Source organism: Etheostoma cragini, chromosome 20 (assembly GCF_013103735.1).
Source record: "Etheostoma cragini isolate CJK2018 chromosome 20, CSU_Ecrag_1.0, whole genome shotgun sequence".
Taxonomy (NCBI): Eukaryota; Metazoa; Chordata; class Actinopteri; order Perciformes; family Percidae; genus Etheostoma; species Etheostoma cragini.
In genome coordinates, this window is record NC_048426.1 from 21,837,178 (window position 1) to 21,858,982 (window position 21,805).

General features: G+C 40.0%; 1 protein-coding gene across 9 annotated transcripts in view; it reads right to left on the reverse strand.

Moving 5' to 3' along the window:
- crybg1a (crystallin beta-gamma domain containing 1a) overlaps positions 1-21,805 on the reverse strand; it is a 44,363-nt gene that overhangs the window by 10,509 nt on the left and 12,049 nt on the right. The window contains exons 2-8 of one of the 9 annotated variants that reach the window (XM_034857476.1): positions 17,357-17,498; positions 9,724-11,165; positions 7,420-8,537; positions 4,687-6,705; positions 1,781-4,326; positions 904-942; positions 683-801 (exon numbers count right to left, since the gene is read on the reverse strand). In XM_034857476.1, coding sequence (XP_034713367.1) covers positions 683-801; positions 904-942; positions 1,781-4,326; positions 4,687-6,705; positions 7,420-8,537; positions 9,724-11,165; positions 17,357-17,498 — 7,425 coding nt within the window. Of the gene's footprint in view, positions 1-682; positions 802-903; positions 943-1,780; positions 6,706-7,419; positions 8,538-9,723; positions 11,166-14,895; positions 15,020-15,639; positions 15,859-17,356; positions 17,499-21,805 lie in introns of those variants that run through there. The other 8 variants (XM_034857477.1, XM_034857482.1, XM_034857481.1 and 5 more) reach the window with 8 other exon arrangements.

Genomic DNA, 21,805 nt, shown 5'->3' on the forward strand with positions numbered 1-21,805 from the left:
TGTCAATCTTTCCCAGGTGGGCCCAATGGAGACTGTGCGATATCATTGGCTTAGCTTGAGGGTATCTCTTGATAGGCTTGATGCTATTGGCTGGGAACAAGGTTCATTGCGATCTGTAGCCACAGATTGTAATGGTGTGTCGACCTTCGTTTTAGCCCGCACAGGGAAAAAGTTACAAGCTATAGAAACCGAGAAATGATGCACTCTCTAGATTTCTGAACGTCGAAACTTGGCCAGAAACTACAAGATTGTGAGGGGACCAGATAATTATGGATTACAAGGCTTGGATATTCTAATTCCTTGGAGTGTTTGCGATTTAGGAAATCAACGTTTATGAATATCTTTCACCGCTGTGGATAAAGACACGAGGACAAAGGTAGGGATGCACGCTCGATTTAGACAGAAACGGTGCAGTGTTTCTTAACTTCATAACATGATTATAACCGCTGTAAGTCACCTTATCCTTTGTGCGGCTTGATGGAATCACAAGACTTTAAGCTTTCTAATGATGTGCTGCATGACCGTGTTGGTGACGATTTAATGCTTGCAACTCATAAAAAACAATTCATGAAAACACGTTGTGTAAAAACTCGGACCGTTTGGGGAACCGTGCTCTCAGAGAAGATAAGCAGGTTTTATAGAACTATAATTATACACCTGCAAGTTTACCAGAGACCCTTACCATCCTCTGATTACTCTGACTGAGATGACGGGGGAAAGCTTAATTGTGGTGGCATCCTCTAGATCACAGTAGAGTTCAAACGGCTGCCCTCCAAACTGAGCATGTTCATGTATCACAATCTGGATGAGGAAATACATATGCCATTAAAATATATAGCAGCAAACAATGTGTTATAGACACAAAGAATTATAAAAATCCAAGCAAATAACATTTAATGATACCTTTCCAGGCCTTTTGTGAAACCCTCTTACTACAGGTATCTGGAAGAAAATGTAACATTTTAATTATGAACTTGATCTATTGCTTATAAAAAAACAGCCAGTAAAAAAAGTTATACCTTAAACAGTGGAGTTAACTTCCTTTGTTAGCCTCTTCAGAGCCAACTTCTGGGTATAAAAACCATTTCTTATCACCACCGGTCATGTTCCAAATGAGTGTATTTGAACCTTTCAGCAAACCTTTTCGACCATGTATCTATTACTTTAAGCAAACTATTTAAACCATTCATTACTTTTTACTTTTCAACCATTTATCCATTATATTGTGTTCAGGTGTTAAAGCTTACTCAATATATGAATATATAAATATATTTTTAACCAAATAGTGAATACTATTCGGTTAAATAATGGTTGAAACTTAAATAATTGTCTAACAATTGTAATGCCAAAGTTGTAAAGAGAGAGACATGAAGACTGTTGACACTGTTTGAGTAGGTATCATCCACGCACACTGTGTTTGTCCTAACACAAACATAGTTTTTTGCATAGTTCTCCTTTATTTGCATATTAGTGCAAATATCCTATTGTGACTTTGCCGCTGCACTTTTAGCTGATCCAGGCAAAGATTCCCTGTGTAAAATTCCAGACAGAGGACGTGCTCCTTTCACCTGTCCTCACTTGCTAATGATTCATGACTTTGTTGCAACAAAAGAACAGTATATGGAACGGAGACATGTCAATGTGTTGTGTAAAAGCCTAGCGGCCCAAAGCCTGATTGGCTGTAAATTAATGTAATTTCTTTTTGCTAAAGAATGTTTATTATAATTCTGAAAAAAAAAAAAAACTGTAGCCACAATAAAATAAATGTTGAAATCCCTACCTTAGTTGTAGAAGTAGCAAGTCCATTTCTACAAGTCTGCTGGCTATTGTTGCCGGTTGGAGGCACTCCTGCAGGGTCCTTCAGGCTTACATCCACATCGGGTACTCCTGATATCGAGGCCTGGTCTATCACAGAACCCTCAGGATTCATTTTAGTTTTAGTTGTCTGTGTAGAGCCCTGGGAGGCCTCAGATTCTGATTTGTTATTCTTGAGGTACTTCTCCAAATGAACAGGCAGCTTTATCTCAGAGAACAAGGGCAGAGGAGGAGAGGAGTGGTTGAGTGCTGACTCACTACCTGTACCTATACCACCACCCACAAGTGGGCCTTGATCTGTACTTCTCACTCCCTTCTTATCTGCTTCAACGGCAGGCAAAGGTGATTCAACAACTTCCTGCTTTGCAAGTGAGAGCAGGCCCTGTTGTTTGTTGGAATGTGGGTTATTTGAGGTGGTGGTAGCTTCCTCTTTGGCCTTCCTGGAGGAATGAGGGGAACTCAGTAAGTTGGAGAGGATGGACATCCTCCCAAGTCGTGATGTCAGCTTCCCAGGATCTTCTCCATTGTTTGTTTGTCCCTCTTCTTTTCCTGCTTTAATGTGTGTCCCCTCGTTGGCTCCATCTTTTCCTTCCACCTCATCAAGTGATTTAATATTGTCCCTTGGTGAGTGCATGACACTATCTTCTGCACATTTTTCTAAGGTCAGTCCTTTCCTATCAGCTGCTTTTTGTTTAAGCATCATAGCTGGGGAAGGATCCCTAAAAATGTTGCCATGTTTTCTTAAGCCAAACTGGAATTCCTCTGGATCAAACGTTCTCTCAAAATGGTCCTCCTTGATGGCTGGCATGGCATAAGGTGGAGATGGGGACTTTTTACGAACATGCCTCTTTGGAGGCAGCGAGAACGGAATGCTGCCCTCCTTAATGCTCCTGATAAAATGATCAAAGTCGTCAGGCTCAAGAGATGTATCCTCACTGGCGGAGGCATTTAATCTTCTTTTATGTTCCTTTTGTTTTTGATGCATTACATCTAACCAGCTAGATGGAGACTCCTTTTGCTGAATACTTTGAGATGTTGAAGGTGGTTCTGCTGTCGCAGAACGAGACAAACTGCCATTGAGTGTTGGCTTTGAAGGCTTTTGTGGATAACTGAGGTTTATGGGTGTCTCTTCTCTTAAAGTCTGCTGTTTTGGTTTCAGATCTGTTTTAGTTTTTTCTTCATCATTCTTCTGAGCATCAGGGCTATTAAGTACTTTATCTGGAACAACAGTGGGTTTGTCTTTTTGTTCTTCCTCATCTTTTCTGCTTGATGCATCTATTACAGTAATGCGTTCCGACTCTTGCTTGGTGTCTATCTTTGAGGCATTCATCTGCTGATCCTTCTGCTTTGTCCCTTTGTTTTCAATTTCACCCTCCTCTTTCATTTCTTTTCTTTTCATCTGTTTACTATCAGTCTGACTACCTGCTTTTTCAGTTGTAAAAACAACTGGGTTTGCAGTTAGGGCTTTAATATCAGTGGAATGTTCAGAGTTTTTCTCAGGTTTCTTAATCTTTACATGTCCATCTTTTACAATTGAGGGCTTCTGGTCCTTTTGGGTGCTAACTTCAGAATTAGCATTCTCAATTAAAACCTCATTTACCCGACTCTTAATTGGTGTATCCTTTGTTCCAGTCTTCTCTTTAGCTCCATCAGCACTCTGAGTTGCGGTGGTTACAGCTTCTAGTTTTTGGCTTTCTGATACCTTCTTTGGAGCTTCTGGTTTAATTGTTGTCTCATTCACCAAACTCTTATTTGATGAATCCTTTGTTTTGGTCTTCTCTTTAGTACCTTCAGCACTCTGGGTTTCCCTACTTACTGCTTTTAGTTCTTGACTAGTATCCATTTGTAAAACTTCTGTGGTCTTTCCTGGAGCTTTTGCTATCTCAGGTTGTTGTTCTAGGTCAGCATTTGGGAATTTGGATTCTGCTGATCTAGAAGTATGTTCCTCTGTTTTTTCTAGGTCATCATCTTGGTCTCTAGAAATTGAAGTTGTCTGTTCCTTGGCTCCATCAGCACTCTGAGTTTTGGTGCTTACAACCTTTAGTTTTTGAGTTTGGCTTTCTGATATCTTCTCTGGAGCTTCTGTTCTTACCATTTCCAATTCATGTTTTAGGTCAATATTTGAACGTTTGGATTCTGTTGATATGCTTATATCAGGTTTAGTTATGTCTGCATGTTGATCGCTAACAACTATGGACAACTGGTGTTGTACATTAACCTCACAGTCAGCATGCATAATTGCAGTGTCATTCGCCATACTCATTATTGTTGGATCCTTTGTTTTGGTCTTCTCTTTAGTACCTTCAGCACTCTGGGTTTCCCCATTTACTGCTTTTAGTTCTTGTCTAGTAACCATTTGTAAAACTTCTGTGGTCTTCCCTGGAGCTTTTGCTGTCTCAGGTTGTTGTTCTAGGTCAGCATTTGGGAAATTGGATACTGCTGATCTAGAAACATTTTCCTCTGTTTTTCTAATGTCCTCATCTTGGTCTCTAGCAATTAAAGTATTCTGTTTCTTGGCTCCATCAGCACTCTGAGTTTTGGTGCTTGCAACCTTTAGTTTTTGAGTTTGCCTTTCTGATATCTTCTTTGGAGCTTCTGTTCTCATTGTTGTTTCATCCACCAATCTTTCATCTATTGAATCCTTTGCTTCAGTATTTTCCTTGGTACTGACAGCACTCTGAGTTATGGTGCTTACAACCTTTATTTCTTGAGTTTGGCTTTCTGATATCTTATCTGGAGCTTCTGTTCTTACCATTTCCAGTTCCTGTTTTGGGTCAGTATTTGGACATTTGGATTCTGCTGATCTAGAAGAATGTCCCTCTGTTTTTTCAATGTTGTCATCTTGGTCTTTAGCAATTAAAGTGTTCTGTTCCTTGTGTCTCCTAACTTTGGAGCCAGCAGGCTTATTTGAAATCTCATTTGGTAAATTCTTCACTGATAAATCCTTTGTTTGGATATTTTCTTTAGTAGAATTAGTTCCAGAGCTCATGGCGTTTAATTCTGGAGTTTGTCTCTTCTTCACAACATCCGTGTGTTTGTCCCCCTGAATTTCTTCCTTATCCCTGACCTTCTCATCTTTGGCTAGAAGAACTTTGGGTTCCTGTTTATTTTTCTCTGCTGATGTCTTTATCTGCTGGTCTTTGTCCTTATCACCACTGTCTGCATTTTCTTTTAAGCGGATCTCACATTTCTCCTTTGTTTTAACCACACTGACTGTATTTTCATGGAGTGCACTTCTTGCTTGCTCTGCTTCTGTCATCTTCTCTTCCAGGGCAGCCGTAACTACCGTCTGTGCTCCCTCTTCTGAGTCAGGCTGTAAACGTTTCTCCTCTGATAATAGTTCTGTTGGCTTCTGTGTTTTTGTAATGCCTTTCTCTGCTTCTTTCTCAATAGTTATGCCCTTAAGCTCCTTTTTGGAAATGTTCTCTGAGTCAGTGCTTTCCACTGCTGCATCATTCCGCTTTTCATTTGGTTTTGAGTCTTTCTCCTGACTTTCAAATTCTCCTGCCAGTAAAAGAGGCTCTTTGTCCAGCTTATTTTCAACATTCTTGGGCATTTCACAAACAGCCACTGTGTGAATGTCCAAAGCCTTTGCGGGTTTCCTGCAAGCCTCCTCTTTCCTTTCCTCCTCTACCTCAAAATCATTAACTAAATCTCTGCTTAATGTGGGCAAGCTATCATTTCTAAGAATGATATTTGTGGTTTGATCCTTCAATAACAGGTCATCAACTGAAACAGTAACGGAAGTGACTAAAAGTACATCTTTTGGCTCAGCACCTTGGTCTTTTGAGGCCAATTTAGCAGGAAGACTATTTCTATTATTTTCTTTAGAAGTGACCTTATTAGTTTCTTCAAGGAAAACACTAATGGGCATAACACCTTCCTGATCAGAGTAGTTGATGTCACAGTGAGTGCTACCATCCACAGCAGGTTTGGCTGACATATTAGTTTCATTCCCATGAGCTGATATTGTGTTCTGAACCAAAACTGCAGAATTCGGCTCTGGAAGGCGTCTCTCCTGGAGTAAATCTGGTTTTGTCTTACTTATTAGCTTGGTTGCCTCTAAAATGTCTTTCTCTTTTACTTCTTCTGGACAAATCTTTTGTGAAAACTGTGTTTTCTGTTCTTGGGCGGTGTTGTCACTTTGAATTTGAGATTTCATAGATGTAGACTTAACTCGTTGTTTGGTCTCATGCTGCCCTACCTGGCAATTACTCTCAGTATTAGTATCGGTAACTTGCGACTGAGATGGACTTGCCTTGGCAACTTCTTTGCAAGGCAATACCACAGTCCCTGGGCCTGTAACTGGTGTAACGTTTAATGGAGTGTTTTCTGAAATAATCTCATCTTTTCTTTGCATTGGATGGATTATTAAAATCTCCTCAGTTGCAGGGCTGGTTACGCTCTCTAATTCCTTTGTCTCATTTCCTTTCAGCTTGTTTTCACTGGTATTGGACTGATTGCCTGGGACTTTGATGATGTGCTGTTGTTCCACTGTAGACGGAAACTTGAATTTTAATCTGTCACCACTAGTATTGTCTTTCACATCTGCTATGCCACTCTCAGATGCTTTGACAGTTATCTCTGTGTTAGTGTTCTGATTTGAGTCCTGTGTGGATGTGGATGTGCTTGCAGAATTACTAGTTGGTGAATGTTTTCTGGATGTTACTATTTGACTCATTGTAGGAAGCTTCCTTACAGGTGATGAGGGATCAGCTGAATCCTTTACTAGACTTCTGTGGTGTTTGATGTTGCTCTGTTTGGAGAGCCTTGATGAGACAGTTTCCTCTTGCTTGGTAGGAGGTGGAGAGAAACAAAAGTCACTCTCTTCTTGGCTCATGCTTCTTTTAGAGAGGTGTTTGGATACTCTGGTTGACAGCATGCTTCCTGTTGGAAACACACACATGCACACAGTTATAATACAACAACTAAACAAACTATCTTGAATGATAAAAAATGTCCTTGTCTTAAAGAGTAGTTCCATAGTAGTTGCTTATTTTCTTTCTTGCCAAGAGTTGGATAAAAAGATTGATGCCACTCCTATATCTGTGAGGTAAATATGAAGCTAGAAGATAATTCGCTTGGCATGAAAACTAAAACAGGACACAAAAGCCTTGCTCTGTCCAAAGGCAACAAAATCTGCCTACCAGCTACTTTAAAACACTCATTAATAAACAAGTTATATCTACCTTGTTTAGGTTTAAAAATAACATTTTACAAGATTTAACATGTTATTTACTAAGATGAAGATGTGCTGGTAGGCATGGTAAGTGGACAAAGCCAGACTAGCTGTTTGCCCGCCTCCAGTCTTTGTGCTAAGCTAAGCTGACCAGCTGTTGGCAGTAGGTACATATTTACTGCCCAGATGTCAAGAGTCATCTCAATCTTATTTTTTATTAAATAAGCACATTTCCCAAAATGTCTAACAATTCCTTTAAACATGAACAATTGTTAAACCTCAAGGTGAACTTTTGACGTTAATCTTTTGTTCACTGTCAACAGAAAGGCTCAATAAATTTGATATAATGACAAATACGTGTAAACAGAACTAGAACGACTGATTGCCTATTTGGCATTCAACATGTTGTGATCGTACTGTCGTACCTTTTTTGGGACTTTCAGGGAGCGGATGTGGTGTCTCATTACCAGGTCTCTCACCAGGAGTCACTTCTTGCAGCTTTTGGACTGTCGTGGATCTGTCTGAATCTGTCTTACCAGATGACATTTTTTTATAGTTAGTGCCACTTGTTTTAGTTATCTCATCGTTCTTCTTTCTTGTTGGAGATGAAATGGGCAACCGACTCTTTGATACCAAGGAGGCATTATTCTCCAGATAGTTTTGCCCTTGTTTTTTTACATCCAGGCCCTCTCTGCCAATCGGGTGTCCTGTTTTAGTACTATTCTCCTCATGGTCTTTATCCACACCATTGAACAGGTTTATCGAGCCAATGTCCTCATCTGAATTTTCTTTAATAAGCTTTGTTCCCGTCTTGTGTAATGTTTTTGTGGGAGAAACGTCTCCTGACAGAGCTTTCCCTCCCTTGGTTTCTTCAAAACTTTTTTTCCTGCCAACTTTGGTTGCAGTGACCAGAGATTTTAAAGCTTCTTTGGTTTTGGGTTGTTTTTGCCATTTAGCAGTGAACACTGGCCCAGAGGCATCAGTCACTGGTGTTTTATCTGGTGTCACTGGTGATTTCACATCAGCATCTGATGCTGACCTTTTGGGGATTTTAGACTTTGAACCTGTTGGACTTGAGGGACCACTGGTGCTTTGATCTTTCAATGTTGGTAACATAGAAACTGTTTTATCTTTGCTATGTTCCCTCATTGGTGGCATATTACTGGAAGTTCCCACTTTTGTGCTCTCTGTGGAGGCCTTAGCCTTTGTTGTGCCAGTTTTGGCCTTGCTGCCAGCTGCGGACGGGGTCTTTGCACCACTTGCCGTGGAATGCTGACTTTCTGCTGCTGCTGCTTTGACCCCTCGTTTGGAGGGTGTAGACTGGTTAGCCCCTGGGCCACTTACCCCAGATCCCACCGCTCGGGACTTTGCTATAGACATGTCTGAGGTTGTTGAGGTATTTTCAAAGTCAGAGGCCTCACAGTCTGTTTTTTCTTTAACTAGCGGTTCAGGAGTATTTGTATCAGAGTGTGTAGTCTCATCTGTTGTTGGAAATGGCTCAAGGTTGGCTTCCTTGAGATCCACATTGTTGTTGTTTTGGAGTCTAAAGGGAAAAGAGAGGGCGGGGGTGGGCGGGGGGGTCAGAGAGAGATACACATTAACAGAAACATTTTAGAGTAAACTTGTACTGCATCAGCCTTTAAAGGAGAAACAATGTCCATTTCATTTATTCTCCTGTTGGAATGGTAGTATAGTATATACAGTAAGTATATACATGCAAGTAAAATAAGTTCAATTAGACACTGAGAAATCACTTCTTTGATTTCTTGCACTGTTAGATGAGAGGAATTACACCTGTACTCACATCTGTACAAAAATATGTAATCTAATTTCAATAATTTCAAAAAAACCTTTATTATGAAGTTTTTGATGTCTTTAAAGAAAGTTCAAATTGAGGCTTTATTCCATTTCTAACTCAAACGGTAAAGAGAAACTACTGTTAAAACTGTGTGTGGTGAAACTTCAGTTATGTAAACTAATTATTATGAAGGTAAATGTGTTGCAAAATGCGAGAACTTTTAGAACACAAATCTGGATCTAAATATCAATTTACACATTTGTGAATATTTTATTCTGTGACTTCAGATTCAGCTCACTTATTTTATTCAAATGAAAATTTAAACACACAAGTTTTGATTTTGGTTCAACCAGACCCTACATCAAGTTTACAATCTCTCGCAACTTATTTACCTTTATAAATAACCCCCCCCAGAAGTAGTTCTGTATATCCAAGTCTTCGTAGTGTACTGTAGTCACACCCCTACTCATTCTTTTGAGAGTCGTATCTGTATGAATGCCATGCCTTTTAAGCATGTGTCTTAGTGTAATAATGTAAGTCAAACAAAAGTGTGCCGGCAGTAGTTGCCAGTTCCCCGTCAGATTGTAATGACTTATTAAGGTAAACACAGCAAAGATGACCTTCATTTCAAGTCAATAAATTATTTCTAAATGTATTGTTTATTAATTACCAATATGCTTTTTAGGAATTTGAAGTGTAAGCTACAGTATCTCATACAAAAATGTCACAAGGTTTTTGTATGGGTACATAAATATTTCAGTGCAGGTTCAGCCCTTTATTGTTCTCCTCTGGTACAAGGGAGCTTGGGAACTCAGAGCTCAGGTTGCATGCAAGCTTACCTCTCCTAAGCTGCCCTGCATTCTGTTTCCTCCAGGATCAAAGGCAATATTAAAAAGTAACCACAGAAACAAACAAATAGAAAGGTACTCACAGCTTCCTTTCTGTTGTTTCTGAAGTTTTTGTAGTCAAAACTCTGGCGAGCTTTTCTCCTGCTGGTTCGTTCCCATCCAAACTTGGCTCAGGGTTAACGTCCACCTTGTGGGCAAATGCCTTGTGCTTCGAAGGCAGATTTACAGTCTTGCGCGTGACACGAATTTCTCTCGATCTGCGTTTCTCCTGTTGTGAACTTTGCTTTGAGTCTGTGCCAGTGTCAGGCTCCTCTGGCTGTGGTAAGGTTGTTTTGAACTCCCCTGTAGTCGGTGCCAAGGAGATGGCTGGTTCTGGCAAGCTGCCACTGGACGTCAAGGTCTCGGAGGGGGTAGAAGCCCTTCTTTCAGCAGCGCACTGGGGGATTGAGTCGTCCTCAGCAATTACTGTGACAGGTATAGCCAGCACGGGAGGCGAGTCCGCTCTGAAGCCTTCCTCCCCTCGTTGAATTATATCCTTCTCTTTCTCCCCCTCCCTCTCCCTCTCCCCTTCCTCCTCAGCTCCCAGGTATGTTTCCACCCATATAGCTTTGTGGAGTTGGACGGGAGAATCTCCTCTGGGCACTTGCTCCTCCTCAGGTGAGGCGCTAAAAGCTTCGCCTACAGTGTTCCAAGAGAATACCTGACCCCTCCTCTTGTTTTCCCTCACTATGACCGGGGAAGAGTTCTCATCATCCTGTTGGGTCAAGATGAGGTGTGAGGTGGACGACTGAGAGCCTAAAGTTATTCCTCTCAGCGCAGTCCTGTGCCCCTTCTCTCCAACTTTCACTGATGTTTTATTTGATGTTAAGCTTATAGAAGTTAAGTTAGGTGACTTTGGGGTCTCAGCTGCCTTGGAAAGGGGGGTGTTCAACGCCAACAGTGTGGTGGGACCAACTGCATTATCCTCATTGGAACTCTCTGTATTCTTCAGGACATTTTCATCCAAACTGACCTGTAGCCTCTTGCTCACTTCTTCCACCACTGACTCTGTAAAACCTAGTGTTGAGCTGGAATCAGCACTTTGATGAGTGCTAGTAGCAAGATCCAGAGTGGTTGGAGTCAAATTCCCAGAATTACTTCCACCGCTAGCTGTGCTAACCCTGCACACGTGCACCTCCCTCACACTGCTTTGGCCACTGCTATTACTATCTGCAAACGGGAGCTCTGCTCCGTCTGTCAACAGAGAAGCCATGCTTAAGGTGCTGGGACTGGAGCTGAGGGTGTCACCAAACTCTGCTCCCGTTCTGTCTTCTCCATGAGAAATCCCTGTTAGTTGACTGTCTTTCCGAGAAGGAGTTGGTGTCTTTAGGCCATCCTCCTGTAGCGACTGGAGTGAATGTGGAGACAAGGGGGACGTTGGGGAACTTGAATCGCAGGCCTCCGACTGCCGCCTACTGTTGCTCTTTTTTCTCTTGTTGAAGAAATTGCTGAGGCGATCAAACACTCCCCTCTTGTCCTCCGAACTCTAAAAAGGGACACACAAGAAACTTAAAGATACTGCAGATAAACATAGACGTGGAGAGAGCAGCCGGCAACAAAAAACAAAAAAATAGACATAGTTTGCAATACATTTCCTTTGAGGAACTACAGTATGTGTGGACTACTGTGCTCACACACAGGTTAGATGCTATTTACACAATCCGGAATTTAGTGGTTAAGTCACTAAACAGTGTATTTTTTGAGGGGTGGCAGTAGCTCAGTCCGTAGGGAGTTGGGTTGGGAACCGGAGGGTCACTGGTTCAAGTCATATGGACCAAAAAAGTACGGAGTGTGGATTGGTGGCTGGAGAGATGCCACTTCACCTCCTGAGCACTGCCAGGTGCTCTTGAGCAAGGCACCGTACCCCCCCAACCGCTCAGGCCGCTGGTTCAGCTGGCAGCCCACTCACTCTGACATCTCTCCATTAGTGCATGTATAGATCTTGAGCATGTGTGTGTATTCAAAGCCTGTTTGTGATTACTAACAAAGTGAGAGTGTAAATTGTAATTACCACTGGGGATTAATAAACACATACAAATATTTAAATATATTTTCAATATCTTAGGAAAAACTATGACCTAATTGAATATAAACAAAATAAAATCACATACAGTTTCAGAAAAGGTACAAGATGAAGATCATAAAATATATAAGAATACTACTGTATTCAGGAGAGAATATAGATAGATAATTAAATGCAATGCAATTTTATCACACAGATTTAAAACATAAGTTATAAGTGACAAATATTCGAGACAATGTGGCAAAATCCATTTCTCATTTAGTTATATTTTTCTGTAATAGACAATCTGGGGAAAATGAGTTACAAAAAAAACATTAATAGGCTTATTATGTATTGGGGATGGGTATTATGGGGATGGGTGTATTTAGACATGTATAAATCAGAAAACAGAGTGACTGAAAGAAAAACAATTTTTTTTGTATACACATGATCTAAGAATACATAATAAAATAATTAGGCGAAACACAAAGGCTGTTGATCTACTTTATCACACTACCTCTGACCACCTCATGTTTCATGTTCTAAGAAGCAAGTTCTCCACCTTTAAACATGACTGAGCTTCATGATACAATGGACATGGAAGACTACTGTAAGAGAAGGTGATGCAGCATGTTTAAGACTTAAGCATGGAATGACTACACAATAAAAACCTCAGTAGACAAAACATTGCATAAAAACTTGTGTGACGAATACTGTATATGTCAAAATCTAACAAACGGAATATTATGTATATGTTTTTAAATCAAGCCTGAAAATATGCATCAAGATGCATCGATAATTGGTTTACAATGGGATAGTTGGTCTCTGAATCGGAATCAAACCGAATCGTGAGGATGCCAAGAAATTCCCACCCCTAATGGGTATCAAGGACCGGTTCTTTCGGACTGCTCAGTACCGAAATATCAGTACACTTCTTGACCCGATACTGCCATCTGTTTTTTTTTTTAATTGCCGGGCACCCACAGCTCATATGGGTGTATAATGTAAGCCAGTAAACGGTGGAGAATCATCATCTGTAATATATCTGCCGGTTGTACACTTGAACAACACGTAATTTTGTGTGCACATGAAGATTGTGCACACAAATTTCCTGGAAAACTTGCTTCATAGAGCTTCCTCTCCCCATTATTAGTGAACGTAGCAGTGCAGTTTGTTTGTGTGTTTGTGTTTGACTTTATTTGTGTTGTCCAAAAACCGGGAGTTCAGTATACTTGTGGGGTCCCAACAGGGCCAAAAGGCTGGACCCCACAACTTTAAAAGGCCGTTTGAGGGGTAAAAGGATAGGTTAGTGTTAGAATTAGGTAATGGCTAGGGTGAGGGTAAGGGTTAAGGTTAGGGTAAGGGGCACGGGAATGCATTATGTCAATGATGGGTCCCCACAAATATACTGTGTGTTTGAGAGAGAGAGAGAGAGAGAGAGAGAGAGAGAGAGAGAGAGAGAGAGAGAGAGAGAGAGAGAGAGAGAGGGCGGTGAATATTAAGCAGTAAGGTTATAGCTATGAATGTGGCAGTGCAGTGTGTGTTTGGACTTTTTGTTGGTGAATAAATGCTACAACTTCTCAAGGCCCAAACCAAGTTCCACCTGCTGATTAAAGTAAGGGGGTCATGTCCAGGCTCCCAAACGTAAATTGTGCTGATCCTTAAAGTCAACCAACTATTCTCATTATAGTGACAAGGTGGTCGTCCAAATTCTGCTAAGGACCCTTTACTTTCCTCCTCTACCTCAAAATTGTTAACTTAATCTCTGCTTAATGGGGGCAATTTGTCGTTTCTAAGAATTATATTTGTGGTTTGATCCTTCAATAACAGGTCATCAACTGAAACAGCAATGGAAGTTGCTTTTCTTGGCATCTTGGTCTTTTGAGCCTAATTTAGCAGGAAGACTATTTCTATTATTTTCTTTAGAAGTGACCTTATTAGTTTCTTCAAGGGAAACACTAATGGGCATAACAACTTCCTGATCAGAGTAGGTGATGATGTCACAGTGAGGACTACCATCCACAGCAGGTTTGGCTGACATATTAGTTTCATTCTCATGAACTGGTATTGTGTCCTGAGCCAAAACTGCAGAATTTGGCTCTGGAAGGCGTCTCTCCTGGAGTAAATCTGCTTTTGTCTTACTTATTAGCTTGGTTGTCTCCAAAATGTTTTCTTAGTCCACCTTAAGGCTAAATGAAAGTATTATTCTGTGTGTGCTGTGTGTCTTTTATTTGGCTGCTGTTGCACTGAAATGTCCCAATTTTGGATCAATAAAGTCTATCTAATCTAATCTAACTCGAAGTGAAGTAATGTAGCCATGGTGCGTTGTATGTGGCGTTAGCAATATGCTAGACTCTGTTTAAAAAGAAGCCTTTTAAATGCTACACTTTTTCTCTGCAACCAGTCATATGGTAACTCCTGGCATTTGCTTCTAGTGTTCTTCAGAAGAAGGAAATAACAGGAGTAACAAGTCGACATATGACAAGTAACATATTTTCATTGCTGGATGGTGTCTATAATTCATGCAGATGTGAAGAGTAGTTTATGTAGATTTAGAACAGTAACTGATACATATTTGGAAAATGAACTCATACTTATTTAAAGAAACATAACAAAAAGTGTTACATTTAATAAATGGAATTTGGTGTGGTGTTTTGTTTGCAGCTATACTTGTTTTTTTAAATAGGGAAATTAGGTTTTTTTGTTCGGAACTTACAATACAAACAATACAAATAGTATTAAAAACAAAATAAATGATAATGATATAATTACTATAATTTACTTAGGTTGTTTAAAGATGTATTTTGTGATCCCTATTAAAGCAGTTACATGGTACAGAGCCCAAAACTAGACCAAGCTGAGCAGGTTGAATGCAGACACCCTGGTGCAAATAACAACACACTGGTAAAGCAACCAATGACTAACTAGACAGACAAAAATTGTCTCTGATGCTCAGCTCAAGGGTCACTTAAGTTATCACAGCTACCAGCAGAACATGAACAATAAAAGAAGCCGGAAAAAAAAAAACAGCTTGGGTCCAAAAAGAGCCTAACAATCAATGAGAAGTGTATTATAACAGGATTTCTATCACAACCCAAAAGAAACACCATGCCAACGTGAAACACACCCTGCAAAACTTGGACTAACTGTGGTCACAGTATAAAAAGCACATGTTAGGACAAGAACACAGTGTGAAAAAGCAACAGTTACATACCATTTTAACTTCCTGAAGTCTAAACTGTGAAATTCCTCTGATGTGCTGTGTCTAATAAATGCTCCGATCGTAAAGTGAAATAGGGCAGTGTCCTACGTCTTTAGCAGATTACACAGAAAATAAATGAGTCCTCTCTTGTAACAAGACAAGCAGTACTGGCTGCAATGACTTGTGTGTGTGTACACTTTAAACATCCCAGCTCTGAACAAAGACACTGACTTGTGGGAATGGCCATTTTCATCACAACTACAGTACAGTGTGAGAAAGAGATTGTTACAGATGTTTCAGATGGCAAACAAGCACAAAGAAGACAAAATCCAGTGATACTGAAAGAGTATGGATACTATAGCCCTGCTGGAGAAAACCCCACCCTTCCTCATTCTAACGCTGGGTAAATCAATAGGACATATGTTATCTGCTGTGCCTTTAGCCAAGCAGAATTCGCTTTGTATCAGTTGGGAGTCACTAATCCTATCACGTAGGCAGATAAACTGAACAGAGAAATAAAAGGTGTACACGTGCAATCCCATGTTTATTGATCATAACTGCTCTGATAGTTTAAATGTAAGTACTTTCAGTAAGTTTTCTATCATTTAAAAACCTGTTTCAACACACTCAAACATTTACATTATATCACAGAGCAAACAGCAGCTAAACACAGCCTATAGTCGGGTTTTACAGTTCATATAGTGTGAAAGGCAGAAAGCTAACTGAACAATATAGGAAGTAGTAATGATACCGTACCTCCAGGTCGTTTAGACTCATTCACATATCCACTGTGATAAAGCAGAGTAAATCTAAATAAATAAAAGGCATCAAGTCCGTATCCTCTGTCCAGTGTGTGTTAAAGTCTTGAATGGCTACCTGTCCTCCTTCTAAAGCAAAGCTTCCACCAATTAGCTCTCCAATAGCTCTCAGCTTATATTTACTCATAGCAATGACAAATGTCAGGTAGGTGGAGATATAATACCATAAGTGTGTGCATTATGGCCAACTTCCTTATCTGTGAGCCAAAGCTCTGCTTTATTATCTGATCTCAGCCGTAAATAATTATAATAAAAGGCGCACACAGGAACAATGATTTTGATCTTAATTACACCATTTTTCAGACCCCAGGAATTTAAGACTGTCACATTTAAACATGGGAACAAACTCGGGTATCACTTCTTAAATACTTTTTTACACTGTAAAAAAATGTGGTCTCTGTAGACAGCCCAGGGTCTACAAACGGCAACAAAAACAAACTGCTCCCACCAGCACCATAAAGCATACACACACACTGTTCCAGCCAATAACCGACAAGAAGGAGTCAGGGGTGGGGGTGGGATGAGGAGGATGGAGGGGATGGGATGAGGAGGAGGGAGGGGCAAGCTAGTTTAGTTTTGTTTGAAAATACTTTGAACGTCAACAAGAAGTAACGTCACCCAACACCGCTTAGAGCACCTTTAACAACTCCCACTGCCACAAATATTACTGAGAGCAGGTTTGACAGGTTTGAGTCTGAGGAAATAGCCCAGGGATAATGAAATCCCATAGGATCATGTGTAGTTTATCTAAAAGGCGAAGCACACTTTACAGTCCACAAATGTGTTAATTTAATCACCTATGACAAACTAAATGGTCACTGAGTATTTTCCACTGTCCCTTGCAGAAAGAAATGAAAGAAAAGAAAACAGTCCGAAACTGGTGATGTTATGGATTTATGCAGCCGCTTAAAGAATAAACTAGAAAGAAAAGCTAAGCATGGCCATATCCCTGAGCAAGCAAACAGCAAAACATACAATAAAAAGGTAGGTTTTTTTGTGAAGCTATTGTATAACCCAGTGTAACCAATTTTGGTTCATTAAAACTGGAATCTGACAGAAATAGAGGAATTGTTCAGATTCGAAAATCAATACTGAAATATTAAAATACTTCACTCCAAGCAGAAGTCCTGCACTGACATTTTCACTAAAAGTATTATTATTAGTTACTTAACTACGTCCTTGAAACATTAAAGGTAAAAATATTCAAAATGCGGAATACGTATATTATTTATTATATCATTGGTTTATTTTTGCTGATGCATTAATATGAAAGCAGAATTTAACTGTTGTAGTTGGCTAACAGGGAGAGAACTATTATTAAATTAAAAATATTCTTTTTATTGTATAACAGTGCATCACATGTTTTAAGATCATCATGTTTTTACATACAATCTGTATCAATAACTAGTAAGTAACGAAAGAAAAGTAACGAGTAGGCCACGCTATTTCCCTCTGGAATCTAGAGGAGTAGAAGTATAATGTATAAGTAAAGTACCTCAAAATTGTAATAACACATACTTGAGTATAATTAGTCACATTCCAACACTGAAAAAAGTTAGCTCTAGAACACACACACACACACACACAAACACACACACACAATCTGTAACATCAAAGGCTGAAGGTAAATGGGAAAATGTGTTGCTAAAACCCACCTTAAAGAGTTTTGAGGGGGAAATGGGCCCGTGTGCCTGAGTCATGTCGAAGCTGATCATGGAGGTAGACTCAGAATAAGGTTCCCAGTCTGATTCAGTCCGGAAACTGCACTCTGTGGAAACACTCATCTGGTCATAGCTCCTGGTGAAGAGAGGAAGGAAACAGAGCGAGAGAGAGAGAGAGAGAGAGAGAGAGAGAGAGGGGGGGGGGGGGGGGTTATGTCATTGACCTTTGTTTCTCCTCTCAATGTACAGTGCTTATGTTTATAAGCATTGTAGGACGTTTTCAACAAATTCCTTGTCATGACAAGAATTATGCCAGCTTTGATCTGTTTGAATGCGTACTAGCTTTTGCACCTATTCAACATAAGGTGCAGTGTTGGTCTAGTCCCCAGTCAGGGGCACTGGTACTTCTAATGGCTCTAAACTGCAGTGACATTTCCCATTCTGCCTTTGCGTTGAGTTGGAATACAGAGCTGGAGACAGACAATGTGATACTTGACGGACAACATTCACTCCCCAGCGGCAAACCATGCCCGCTGAGCAATTAGAGTGCCATCGAGGATTCTAGAACACGTGTGAGGCATGAGGAGGTGCATCTACTTTAAAGGGAGTGTCTTTTTTCAGCTGCTGAAGTTAATCTTTTGCCGCAAAGTATTTACAGAAGAATCACACCCAGTCTGGAAGTGAGGCATTGAAGTACAATGACAGAACGATTCCACCTTAAACAACAATTGATGTGCTAAATTTGAACATTAAGCAATGCTGTCCTGTCTGAACTGTGACTGCAAGATACTGTCACATGACACCCATGGGTTCAACAGCACAAATACGGCAGCATCTAGGTATGAGGTCACTAATTCTGTGTTTGGTTGTTTTTTAAGCCTCCAACGTTGCCTTCCAGGCAGCGCTGCCTGGAGATCACCAGGATTAGGCAATGGTTAGGGTTAAGGTAAGGGTTAGGTCCCTTGAAGTCAAGGTCACAGCGCTGCCTGGAAGTCGACGTTGGGGGCTTTAAACACCATTGAGCATAAAAAGGTAAGAGAGCGGTAAGAGACTTATTTCAGCAGTTTGTTACAGTTTTTTTTGATTGTTTAAGCACTATTTTGAGAACAGGAACTGTTTTTAAAAACACCCCTACACCCCATTAGCAGAACACCTCAGACCCTTTGCAAAATAAAACGCTCATGTATATGAAATACACATTTCATTTGACTTAATTCTGTTTGTACCAATAACCCACTGCAGTTGCTAACCTACAACACTTTTAGCTATTCTACTTTTCAGGGATTAAAGTACTGTAAATAAAGTACACAGAGACAGTCCAAATGTACACAAGACCAATGCTGCAGACTGAGGAAAATATAATTAATTTCTCTCCATATACCCAAATCAATTAACATTTCAACATTGAGAATCACAACAAAGCATGTCCCAATTTCATCCAGCTACTACAGCAGTGTGATAAGACTGTTCGCTCAGCAAACGACAGCCAAACAAAAAATCCTGTACAGGTTACAATTACATTAAAAAAAGGAGGAGGAAAAAACGGAAAATAGAGTAAGGAAAATTCTAGACTTACCTGCTGCATTTTTATAGTCCTTAAACTGGATTGGTGTGTCTACACTTAAGCAATTATGTGTTTGGCACCTGATGGCTGTGCTCCACAGATTGGCTCTTAGGTGTGGTAATTTGACAGTCAGTGCTTAGCAATTGCAAGAAAGTGACATAATGATATACTTCTTTGTCTAATGTATACAAGTGTGTTTAGTGTTTTGCAAATCACTGTGTATTGTTTTGCGAAAAGTGTGAAGGCTGACATTATACTTATAGTGGTGCACATATGGGCCAATGTTTAGCTCCTTGAGTGTAACGGTTTGATAATTGTGTAATTCTTTTGATCTTTTGAGTGTGTAGGCAATCGGCAAAAACTGAAAGACCTAACAGCAACGTGATGGCATATTATGCCACTTGTGACACTAATTTGGCAGTATTCCATTCGGCAGCACCGTGTCCCCAGCCACAACTTTGCAATTCAGTGTTTCCCCACAAGGGAGCAGAGCTAGATTGGTTTTCAAGGAATGCAAGGGGCTATTCAATTATTATATGCTTTTAGAATTCAAACTGTAGATCCAGAGGACTTGTACGAAACTTTTCTTTTGTTTGCATGATGTGCAAAGAGTAAAGAAACATTAGAGAATATCTTGACATCAGCCATTACGCCAAATCTGGTGGGGGGCATAAAGTGTGTGTGTGTGTGTGTGTGTGTGTGTGTGTGTATGTGTGTGTGTGCGTGCTAAAGCAATCTTGCTCAGACCACACCTATCTTGAAACTCAGCATTCATTTTTGATCTAAACTTCTCACCTGCAAAGCTTTGCGATACATAGCGTCTGTACGCTATAACGATGGTAAAATCTGCCCGCGGGCAGACAGAGATATCGACACCTGACAGTGAACTCAAAACCGCCTCTGTGGTAGTTTCCGTGACAGTATGTGTTTCCAGGACCACATTTTGCCAGAATAAAACGCACACCCACAAACAGTCACATGGTGAAACAATACAAGCTGTCAATAGGAAGAATTTAAAAAGAGAAGAAATTACCTATATGTCCTTCTGTGTGAAATCAATTACAAAAAAACATTCAAATGTCAAAGTGTATTGATAAAATGAAATTGTTTTTTGCTGGACATGCTTCATCCTGTCTATCTACATTCCCATTTTTTTTTTCTTAACATCCTTCAAGGAACAAGCATAAACCTGTTGCATTCAATCAAATATGTCAATATTGAAATTCAAATGACACCAGAGCCTGATCATGCTGTCACATGTAAAGTAGATGAAAAGGGTAACAGGCAACAGTATCCACAACTCTTACCCTGGATAAATGCTATAAATGTCACAGTTCCCACGTCGATGCCTCCAGCATGTGAACTGATTTATATTCTGCAGTTTGAAATCCGTACAGAAGACTCCCTGACAGTCTCAGGCTGTGTCATGTTTTCACTTGGTGGTTTTGCCAAGATCACAAAGTGTGACGTGTTAAAAAAAGGACTGGCGTGCTGTTGGAGAAAACATAAGCAGGCCTAGCTGATCAATCCCAGTCCTTGAGGCGGTCCCACAGTATCTCCATACTAAAGCTGTGAGTTATTATATTTTGCAAGTATAAAACCATCTTAAAAAATAAAGGATTAGGGTTACATAATATATTGTTTCTTATTGTCATATGCACATTGTGAAAGGCTGCGACATATCGCAATAGCCACTAAACCGATTTTTGTGTGAAAATCTCAGTAGAAGACTGCACTTTACAATTCATTCATTCTTTCTTTAGTGGTGCCTTTTTTATTCAATATCATTTTCAATTTGTTCAGTAAAAGAATGTTGGAAATGATTTATGTTAGTTTGTTTTAAATTCAACAAGCACATTGGTTGTATTTTAAAAGAATACTGAAAGCAGCGGAAATCCAGAACTGAGTAGATCAGACGGTTATTGCGATATCCAACACATAGCGCATATATTCCTCATATCGTGTAGACCTTACAAGGATACAGTTAGTGAAAATGCTATCTGTGTCCTTTATAAGACTAAGACAAGTGGTTTAAATGTAGGGATTAGTGATAGACCAAAACAGGCCCTCGCCAACTATCGGCCCGTTTTTTGGCATTTTGTAGATTATCTGTATCGGCGTTTTATTTGCTGATAATAACTGATAAAGTTAATTAATTTAAAAGTGTGCTACAGAAGTGTGGAAACCCTGTGTTTAACCCTTCCTCAACTTCATCCGAGGCTCCTGACGTTGCCGCGCAGGCGCACTGCGCTCAGACAGGAGGAGGGGACAGAATGTAGCAGCGGACCTTTTTCTTTATCTTTGTGGAGTGGTGTGGTTAGCAGCCCAGACCGTAAATTAGAACTATTCTGTAGCTTGCTTAACTGTCATGGTTTTACAGCCTCGGTATCTTCACTAAGTGTTCTGCTACGATGTGAACAAGTTTAGCCCGTGTTACCATGTGCCATTTATGTGGAGATTATTATCGCCTTGATAATATTGCTGCTGTGTTTCTTATTGCATAGCTGATAGAAGTGCAGATGGTTTACCATTACTCGTGCAGCCACGTGTTGATATTCAGGTTGTGTTTGATAGCAACGTTTTAATACCGAAAACCGTGATAACATGGGTCACTATAACTGTGAGGTTACATGTTCAAATTTTTAATTTTGATCCCTAGCTCTGTGTCTTTCCCTCTGCTTCGGTTTCAGACTGTCCCGCCCACAGCCCTATCTGACTATCTGACACTATGTATTATGTTGAAAGTTTCTAATTTATTTAATAATTGCTTAAAGCATTTAAACAGTTTTGTGCTGGAGTTTGTAACATTCCAAAATCTTAATTTTGTTTTAAAGATTTTTTTTAAGATTTTCTGTTCCAAATATCGGTTATATATATAT